Source organism: Eptatretus burgeri, chromosome 17 (genome assembly GCF_056783735.1).
Source record: "Eptatretus burgeri isolate ZD-2024b chromosome 17, Ebu_testis_v1, whole genome shotgun sequence".
Classification (NCBI taxonomy): Eukaryota; Metazoa; Chordata; class Myxini; order Myxiniformes; family Myxinidae; genus Eptatretus; species Eptatretus burgeri.
Genome location: NC_140977.1, coordinates 3,754,091 through 3,764,953, shown reverse-complemented (window position 1 = coordinate 3,764,953; position 10,863 = coordinate 3,754,091). Strand labels below are relative to the sequence as shown.

Sequence of the window (10,863 nt, the reverse complement as noted above, 5' to 3'; positions counted from 1 at the left end):
TATTTCATTAGTACTCGTTTTCGATAGCCCTCTCCTTATGGGACAAAATGTGTTGCGAGATATTGAGCAAAAAGCCCACCTTTTTGTGGTGTTCAGAAAACCACTCCAGAGATTCTGAAGCCATGTGGCAAAACGTTTTGTGGTCTGATGAAACCAAAATGGAACTTTTTGGCCTAAATGCAAAATGTTACGTTTGGCGCAAACCCAACACGCCACATCGCCCAAACAACACCATCTCTACTGTGAAACATGGTGGTGGCAGCATCATGTTATGGGGATGTTTCTCATCAGCAGGGACTGGGGCACTTGTCAGGAGAGAAGGGAAAATGGATGGAGCAACATACAGAAAAATGCTACAGGAAAACCTGCTGCCCTCTGCAAAAGAGATATAATTGGGACGGAAGTTCACCTTTCAGCATGACAATGACCCAAAGCACACAGCCAACGCTACACTGGAGTAGCTGAGCAAAAATATAAATGTCCTTGAGTGGCCCAGTCGGAGCCCCGACCTCAATCCAATCGAAAATCTGTGGCATGATTTGAAGATTGCTCTCCATCAACGCTCCAAACACAACTTCACTGAATTTGAACAGTATTGTGTTGAAGAATGGGCAAACATTGTCCAATCAAGGTGTGCAAAGTTGGGAGAGACCTATCCCAACAGATTCACAGCTGTAATTGCTGCCCAAGATGCTTCAACCAAGTATTAACTTCAGAGGTGGACACTCATCCAACCAAGATGTTCTAGTTTTCTTAAATTTGTAAACATTTGTTTTTCATTTGGAAGTTGTGGGTTACGGTGTGTATATTTAGGTGGAAAAAGTCTGATTTCATTCCAGGCTATAAGGTAACGAAAGGTGAAAAATTTGAAAGGGGGGTGTAGACTTACTACAAGCACTGTATGTCTAAATATATATTGTGTAAATAAATAGGTAAATTAATTCATCAAAATCATTGCTCACCTGCACTGATTCATTCCTCTTTTTCTCACCTGTGGAACCAACTTCCATATTCTCTTCGATCTCATTCTTCCTTCCATATTTTCAAGACAGCTGTTCACCACTTTCTTATATCATCCCCAATCGAAAACCATGATCTTTTCTGCGATCCTCGTAAACCACATCCAAATCCTTCCTTCCAATATTCCCTCCTTGGGAGTCTCCTTCTGTATCCATCTTGTCCACCCCATGCACCCTCCCCTCACCCTCATTCCTCTCCACATCCTATATTTGTCCAAGTCTCCCTCTATTTTGTCCCTCAACCATACTGTTGGTGTCCCCCCTCTCTTTCTGCTGTTTCTTGTTGTTCTGTTGCATCCTGACCTGTTATAGATTGCAGCTCTTTCATGAGCCTTATTCTTCTTTTTGCGTATGGCAGCTTAGCTGCCGGGGTAGCTATCATTTCTGTGTCGCTGATGTAGTGCCCCTCTTCCAGCACACACTGGTACTCATTTTGCCGACCTCGGAAGGATGACAAGCTGAGTCAACCCCCTGGTGTTAATTCAGCGGAAAACGGGTCTTGAACTCAGGACCCCAGGATCCCAAACCGCCACCCAACCACTAAGCCAACACTAGGTTCTCCATGAGCCTTGACTTTGCATACAAAAACAATTAAAGGTAGTATGTGTAAAAATGAACGTACAATTACCTTTTTAAACAGTCGCTACTGCTGTTTGACACTAACCTGAAAGGGAGGAAACCCTACGTTCTTGAGGCATTATATGCTTATCACATATCCCACAGACTAAGGGACCAAATCCTAGATGGACTGTAATCTATATACCCCAGAGAGGATAATAACATGACCCTTCCTGCCCCTCCTGTAGGGAGTGGGTGTACGAATATGAGTATATACATATATCATTAAAGGTGGTATGTCAGTTGCAGTGATGGGAAAGTGTATATAAATAAACAATGGTTCCTGAAAAGCATATACAATCGTGTACTATTCTCCTGTAAATAAATTAACATTCCCAAAATCATTTGACGTGTCGCATTCCAAAGTATTGTTGGAGATGTGTATGGAATTTGATCCATCCAGTGGTTTTAGAGGATGGACAAGACCTTAAAGGGGTCCTCACTCAGTTATGATGTCCAGCTGATTATCTGGGCAGTTGGGAAATCGGTAAATTCCTTACAAGTTAAGGTTATAACTTCAAATAAAATAACTTACGTGCATGCGTGTTATGTCTGGCTTCCTTCTTCAGACTACGGTAAAGTAATTGGTCTTTATTTTGATTAATTACTAATACAGCAGTACACAAACACCACACAAAACAAGTCGTGGTGAGGGTCTGCAACCTCTGATTACTCTTTTTCTTGTTATTATTGTTATCATTATTTTTTGGACCTTTTTTCGCCTTTTTTTGCTCTTATTTTAAAAACTTTTATGTCCGATTGACACAAAATTTTCAGGGTCGGAGCGACCCCCACCCCCGCCTGCATGGAGAATATTTTAATTATAATTGTGATGTCATAGGTCATGTGATATGGCAGCTAGCTTTGATTAAACGCAAAAAATTAAAGCATTATATCTCTGAAACGCCTGATCGGAACAACTTTAAACTTGGCACATCTCATTCTCCTCCCAATGGGGAATAAAGGATTGTAAGGATGACGTCATTGGTGAAGTGGTCGTCCAGCCATAAGCGGTTGAAGCAAAATCCTTGTTTACCATTGAGATTCAGTTTGTGTCCAAGCCGTAACATTTTTAATATTTTTAGGTCATCTCTACAAAGATGACCTAATAAAGCCAGACCAAATGTCCGTCCGTCCGTCAACAATTTTTCTTTCCGATCTTGACGAAACTTAGTATGTGGGTAGAGGTCGATGAGTGTTGAACAACGATATAACTTTTGTCCGGGTTCAAGGTCAGGGACGAGGTCACGAGGTCACGTAAGTTATAAAAATCGCCATTTTCAAAACCTATCTAGTCTGCCATTCTACAAGATATTTGGCAACTGTTTATTGATTATGATAGTAAAAAATATTATCTTGTATCTAACCGGACCGATTTTTTTTAATTTCCTTTCCGTTTGATCGTCACGTGATCTGGAAGATGGTCAAAAACGCCGATGCGATTCGCAAAGAAGGAAGGAAGGAGAAATGAAACATAAATATAAAACACATTTTTAGCCTTTTATATTTATACATTTCCCGCCGAAGGTGCAAAAGTTTCAAAACCCGAAATGTAAATGTCGGCATTTATTTTCAAAATATAATTTCGTGCGCGCGCGCCAAAATGCCGGGTAATCTTTAACCAAACTGCGCAGTTGTCTTCGGTCATAACTGAACATTGAGAACTTGTGGTATTATAGAGATGACCTTCACCCCCACACGGGGGTAATTTTTGCTTTTGTCATGAAATCTTCAACAAAAAATGTACAGTTTTTTTTTTTATTTTTTTTTTGAACTGTCATTTTTGTCGTTTAGTTCAAGTACAAATCTGATGTGGACGGGCTTTGCATTTTCAGATGGTTCCTGAAAACAAACTCAAATGAGAAAGCATTAACTCTCAGTGTTTATCTTCAATTTTATTTTTGTTTTTGGTTTGTTAAAAATTTTTTTTTTTTTTTTACCTTTGGGCTTCAGTTTGCTCTCATGAATTGTTATTCCCACACTTTTTGAAAAGGCGGAGAGGGTACTGTAATCGTGTCTGCTGTTGGGTAGTCAATCTAGTCTACCCTTATCAGTATTTCCGTCGATATGTTTGTCTGTTAGGTAGTCGATGCAGTCGACAAAAAAAATTTTTTTTTTGAAATTTGTTCTGCCCTTATTATCACTTTTTCCATCTATATCTGTCTGTCTCTCTGTTCGGTCCAGTGCTCCGTTAATACAATGGCGATTTCGATGAAACTTGGTTGGTAGGTTCATACCATGACCTAGTTGTGTGCAAATGAGAACCGTCGCTATGGACACCACCGTTTGCTAGCAACGGGACTTTGAAATTTTTGAAAAATCATAAAAAAAATTTTTTTTCGAAAACCAAAAATCAGGCCACGAGCGACTGTGGGCAGTACATTCAGCCATATTGTCAAATTTTCCAGCCGGTTCCTATGAAAACTGTCGGAGAAGATAGACTTTGAATGAACCCTTGTCGAAAACAATAAATAAACGAAGTTCGTTATATCTCAGAGACTATGAGTCAGATATTCATGAAACTGGCATGGTAGGTTTATGGTATGTCCTAGTTATGTGAGAAAGAACCATTGCTATGGACGCTTTTGTTGGCTAGTAACGGCTGAAAAACGACTAAATTCGACTTGATCGACTACCCATGTCCACCTACCGGCTTTGTCTGTCTGTCTGGCCGTCACGCTATCTCCTAAACGGTTGTCCAGAAATTCACCAAACTTGGTAGCTATTGATCACCACACGGCAAGAATGAGCGAGAGCAGGATCATTTTGGGCCTCGCCACCTGGGGCGGGGTTAAAATGTCAAAAACACTCAATTATGGGCACATTTTAAACCATTTTTCGTGAAACCTTGCATATGCAATAAATATGTCACAAATTTTTGGATTTGATTGGCGGGTAGTGCGGGGATTTGCGATTGTGTGCCATTGACTTCGCTCTAGTTATGTTTGTGCCGTTTCCTTTCTCAGTTGTTCTCTCTGTTTCTAGTCTCTGAATTCCATGGTGCTATTTGGATTCTGTTTTTGGGGCCTGGTCTGTTCTTCCTGTGGCATTGTTTGCCTGTTGCTTTTCTTTGAATTAGCAGTGCTGCTGCAAAGCACACAGTGTTGATTTTTATCCCCCGCCAACCAACGAAGTTGGCGGGGGATACAGAAATGGGTTCTTTTTTTTGTTTTGTTTGTTTCAAAGGTCAAGGCTCGTGGAAAAGCAAGAACATAGAATGGATCAGGATGCAACAGAAGAAAAGGAACAGTGGGGGGGGGGGGTGGGGTGGTACTCTGTTAAGGATTGCCTCCTCCAGGATTTGCCGTGCATGCCATCTGACAGCCTGACCAGAGTGAGAGCAGCTTCGTATTGCTCGGGTCTTACCTCCCTCTTACGTCCATGGCCCTCTTAAACAGCGACACCTGCTGCCAGATTCACGGCATGAAAATCATCTGGGGCTCCAGGTAGTCCGTCAGAGATGCAACCAGTTGTGGAGCGCCATTCCAATCCACAGGCCGCAAAGCCGTGTGTGCCTCATGGCTACCCATTCCTCCATGTCCCATCGAGTCTCTCCTCTCCAGCCATGCCATATCTCTCTCTCTGTCTCTCTGTCTCTCTGTCTCTCTGTCTCTCTGTCTCTCTGTCTCTCTGTCTCTCTGTCTCTCTGTCTCTCTGTCTCTCTGTCTCTCTGTCTCTCTGTCTCTCTGTCTCTCTGTCTCTCTGTCTCTCTGTCTCTCTGTCTCCTCTGACCGCAGATGTCTGGAGCTCCTTCCAAGGGGTCCACTGAAGACTTAATCAGCCTCACAACGCCATCTCAATAACACTCAGGCCCTGAAACTGTGCGCCTCACGGTGGCCCCCGTGTCTGCCTCTTAGCAACTCTCCACCATGGTGTGTGGTGTGTGCTACAAAGGCAGCGCACTTACCTTTATACCGTCTTGTCCTGATTAAATTCTGAACCCAACTATAAACTGTATGGTTGGTGCTTCACAAGCAGGGTGTTACATCACTGGTTGCAGTGACACTCGGACAGACATTAAGCTGCTTGTTCTGTCTGCTCACATTATTTGTTTAGTTGGTGTCTTTTGCGAAAGAAGATAAATCTTTGGGACATCCGAGGATATCGAAGGAGATTGCAGAGCAGATGAGCATGATATTCACATGTGTAACATCATGCTTAAATCTGTTCTGCCAACATGAGTCCGTGTTATTGATTAAAACCTTTGGTATATAGTGTTGTGGGTGTGGCTCCTAGGGTTGAAATATTGCATTTATAGTGCAGTATAACAATAGTTAAGTGTATTGTAATACATGTGGATAAATATGTATCGGATCGATGGTCCTTTGTGTTCATTTTCCACATATATAACCTTTTTTTTATTGTTCTCACTTCAACAGCGTTGGGCACTCTCACTTATTTTTTTTTCTCTTTCTCACTTCTTCCTTCCTAAAACCATACACCTACTACAATATGTCACCCCAAACAGGGTTGAACCGGCTGATCATCACCGAACCGTGATGGGAGAGGAATTTGATCAGAAGGGGCACACGCCCAGTCGAAGCCGGACCAATCCGCGGGAGAGGTCGACTGGACCTATCGCGCGGGACCAATTGCGTGAGGTGAGGAGATGGTTTTGCGCTCTGGGGATCCTCTAATGTAAATGAGGTTGGGGGGGCCGTGTTAAGGGTGGGGACAGGCAGGCATAAAAATCGAGACTCAAGAGCGTTCAGTCTCTGTACACTTCTTCTTCACTTGAGACTGACTGACTGACTGATTGCACTTTGAGAGACTTCTCCCAAGACTCTGTCCTTTGATGCGTCTGTCCTTTGGCACTTTGGTGAGATGCTTGAGATTGGAAATTGCAGTCCCCTTTGGCACTGCAACAAACTTCACCGAGACCCTTCTCTCTCGGACCGTCGCCGACTGCTATGCTGTGCCTGCATAACCTCGCTGGGACTTGACAAGCTGTGCTGCACAGGACCAGCACTGCGCACCAGAGAGAGTGGCGGACAGGTTGACTCTTTGCGAGTGACGGGCTGTGCCAATAACCGAGAGGCTGCGTCAGATTCTCAAAGCTGTCGCGAGGTTCGAAGGGGTCTGAGCCATACACCCAAACTCTCTTTCTCCTTCTTCTTTGATGGATGCATGAGGGCCCAAGCGTAAAGTGCTAAGTTAACTGTGATTATCTGACATCCATCGGGTGGAGTTCACACATAGGGGTAACGGGAATGTTAATTGCCTTGTAAATATGCGCTGCAATTGACCTGTATGTATGTTCACTCACTTGATTACATGTATAAAGTGCAATTTGTCTCCTGACTCATCCTGCTCATGGCGATGGTGGATTATGGCAGCTGAGTGATCGATTGGGCTATAGATAAGATCATGGTCCTGTGACTTGGTTCTGATAGACCAATTAATAAGATCTGCCATGTGACTGCCAGCACACCACTCGTTTGTACTGGACGCTTCATCTCTTACGGTTACACGGCTCTGGACAAGGGAGCCAGTAAGAAGTTAACAAGACGAAGAGCTATTGGCATTGCTTAGCAACTCACTGAACCCATCTGGAGTCATCCAGATGGAGTGCGACGTTCACACTAGTCACCTTTTGATTTTGATGTCCCATACTCTTCACATAGCGTTTGTGCTGCCGAAGCAGTTTCTTGGCAACGGTTGGCTCTGGTTGATATGCTCCCAACGTTACCAGGTTTGTATATATCCTCCTCAGTCTTGTATACAGCTCCTGCTGAAACGTGAATCTGTCTGCAATCTGCAATATGGAGTCATCTTCACTCACGAATACTTTCATTTTTAAAATTTTTTTAACACACTTGTCATGAGCTATGGTATTTAGCACACTACAATGATGTCACCACTTGTACTTTTATAGTCGATCTGCAGGTGTGGCACTTTCTGGTTGCTTGCATGGCAACCAATCAAAGCCTGGTGTTGATTCAATGGTTAAGGTGGCTGGCTTGAAATCTTAGGGTCTTGAGTTTTGAGCCCCTGTCGTACTGGTGAAATAACTCCAGGTGGGTCGACTCAGCTTGTCATCCTGAGGTTGGCAAAATGAGTACCAGTTTACTGGTAACAAGAGCACTGCATCAGCGGCACAGCTGCGCTTCCAGAAGTGGTGCAACCAAAAGCCACAGGCTGCATACGAAACCGCATCATCAACAATAACAATCAATCACAGTATGCTATATTAACCCATGACCATGGAGCATTGAATTTATACACAAGAGATGCGATTCTTTCACGTGTTATTTGCATTGAATTACCTCCACCACCGAAGGTGAAGGAGGTTCTGTTTTCGCCCCTTTCTGTCTGCCTGTCTGTTTGTTTGTTTGTGTACAGGATATCTCAAAAAGCTGTGGATGGATTTGGTCCAAATCTGGTGGGCAGGTTGGATGTTTCGCAAGGAAGAATTGATTTGATTTTTGGTGAAGATCCAAATGTGGATCTGCATACGAGAATTATTTAATTTCTAAAGTGATTCTTCACCATTGAGAGATCAGGCCAAAAACGATACATAGCACGATATTTCAAAAATGTATTGGGCCCGATATGTTCTTGTGGCAGAGGTATGCGCTCTACCGAGTGCCCATCTAGTCTTCCTGGTGTTTACTCTGCTTTAATCAATTTTTCGTGCGGTTGGATATCCTGGTTCATATGTACCCGGAGGTCACGATCACGTAATCCGGCTCGCTTCTTTGGCTCAAACTTGGTTTATTATCATTCGGCAATTCTTTGGCAGATATACTCGGCGTGCGCGTACGTGCTCCACCAAGACTCTGACACGTTACAAAATATATCGTTAAGATTGTAAAGTGAGTATTTGTTGATAATATATTTGTGATAAGGGCTTTTTGATGGGACTTTTATAATTTTTATATTTGATTTAAATGGATTGTTTTTGTTTCAGATTTTACGGTTAAACTGAAGGTGGAGTCAGAGTTTGTTGATGATTCGTTCACTCAAGATGAAGGTTTGAACCACAAACACATTGTTGATGTGGTAGTTTTATTGTTTTTGATAATGTTACAATCAAGAGTAAACTTTGCCACAGTATATCCGGTACTTGTTATTTCTCCAAAGGTACAAATACCCATCAAGTTTGGTATTAAATTGTGAATGAAAATCCCAGCCACGTTATCCATTCCTCCGTCGCTGTTTACTTGTGCTTATACTAATCACATTCCAAACGGTAATAATGATAATGTGGATCCTCAATATTTTCCAAGAGTTTATTTATTGCAATAATTTACCACAATAAACTCAGTGAGTTATAATTAAGTGGTTTTACCATACCTTCAAAATTGATCTGTAACAGCACCATGACGTAATGATTGGCTCTGTAGGGATGTACTATAAGCCTTTTGTGTATCGGCCCGTCTCTTTGATTGTGTTTGTGTTTTTAACAAAATGCTGAAGATGAAACTCTTAATAGTAATATTGAGCACTGTGGTGCAAGGGTTTGTGCTCTCATGAGCACCTCTCAAGTTTTAAATAAATTCTCATTTATTTTTAATGTTTTTTTTAATTTTTATATTTGAGAATTTGTTTTTTTTTAATCTTTTCATTGATTCATACCATTGTTTAATTTTCATGAGATATTTTTGTTTCAGGTTTTATTGTGAAGGTGAAGGTGAAGTCTGAGTTCAGAGATGAATTATCTCTTCAAGGCAAAGGTCTGAACCACAACTTTCTGCTTGTCCCGTTGACAGACATAGACCGGTGTACATTGTATTGGAACGTGTTCTTTCTCTCGAGTTGTTGATGGACTTGATTTAAAGCCATGAAACAACTGAAATACCCATAATGATAATTAATCAAATTCATTCAACACATTGAAGAAACGGCACAACATTTGTGGGAAACGTTCACGCGTCGACGGTTATGACGGAATCCGTTGGTTACCAACCTGCAATCCCATTAATGGAGATAAAATCAAGTTACAACGGAATCACTTTGTGTTTCAGATGCTGATGGGAAGCTGATGGTTGATCCTGAACTCTTGCATTGTCCCCTGAGAGGGAAGTGTTGCTACTTTGAATCTCCATGTAATCGGGGGTGCTGTTCAAGTGATTCAGGTGAAATGTGCTGTTTTTTTTTTTTCTCTCTCGAGAAATGGCTGGACTTGCTTTTTGTTCACAGCCAGAAACTTGTTGTTCAGGATATAGGTCCAGTAAACCCTTCGTCCAAATCAACTAACCTGGTAACGTGCAAACACATCCTTTCATCATACATTGAGATCACAGGGTTAGTTATATGAGAGATTTTCACATTCCTTCCTGCCTTGAGGTACCAGCCGCATGTTATGGTCGCTGCGCCAACATCTGATGCAAATTGTTTCTTCTTTGTTGACCTTGTCGATTACAAACACATCTTTAATGAACATGGCACAAACAAAATCAAATAACAAAATGCAATCTAAATTAGTTCGTGGGTGCCAGCAGTGACCACTATTTCCGTTGTGTCTGTGTGTCTGTCTGTCTGTCTGGCTGTTTGTGACTCTCTCCAGAGCATAGCTCCATGACGTTTGATGAGATCTTGAAACTTGGACACAAACGAGATATCTTGGTCTAGTTGTGTCTTTTTGTATGAGGGCGTCCCACGCCCCTTCTGGGTGGAGCCACGCCCACTTGAACTTTTTATTTATTTTTTTTTTCTCGCAATTTCATTTCCCAGAAGCTGTGCGTAATGTCCATAATTACAACATATAAAAAATCCGATTTGATTTGGTCAATTTTGACGGAAGAGATAGGTTTTTACAGTAGGGCTTCCTCAAAAGCTTCCACTAATTCAAATGTACCTATCGTGGCATTGTTCAATAATACCCGCAAACCATCATCACCTCCCGGCTTGTTTTAATTACAATTAAACTGTTGATCAAGAAATGATCCTTCAAAGTTCATGGTCTTCTAAACACACATCACATCACATTTTATATATATATATATATATATATATATATATATATATATATATATATATATATATAATATATATATTGTCGCAGGGTGGTTGGCCCACGTTAACCCCCCTACCCAATTTGTGGTGCTGGATGGTCAACACTGCTAGCCCCCGGGATGGTCGAGCGCTTCCTTATTAATAGCAGCCGGACACGTTGATCTTCGGAGATTTTAACACTAATTTTAACTTCGAATTAAATCCTTCCTCTTCTCCAATGGCTTGATTTCCGATCTTCGATTTGGTTTCAGACCAGGTCACTCTACCC

General features: G+C 41.8%; 1 protein-coding gene across 2 annotated transcripts in view; it reads left to right on the top strand.

The window, feature by feature from the left end:
• Positions 1-10,863, top strand: part of LOC147009133 (uncharacterized) — a 41,367-nt gene that overhangs the window by 10,568 nt on the left and 19,936 nt on the right. The window contains exons 1-4 of one of the 2 annotated variants that reach the window (XM_085862759.1): positions 6,116-6,238; positions 8,548-8,610; positions 9,251-9,313; positions 9,605-9,715. Coding sequence is in view for 1 of the 2 variants with exons in the window: in XM_085862760.1 (XP_085718886.1) it covers positions 8,548-8,610; positions 9,251-9,313; positions 9,605-9,715 (237 nt within the window). In the remaining variant the exon portion in view is untranslated. Of the gene's footprint in view, positions 1-6,115; positions 6,239-8,547; positions 8,611-9,250; positions 9,314-9,604; positions 9,716-10,863 lie in introns of those variants that run through there. The other variant, XM_085862760.1, reaches the window with a different exon arrangement.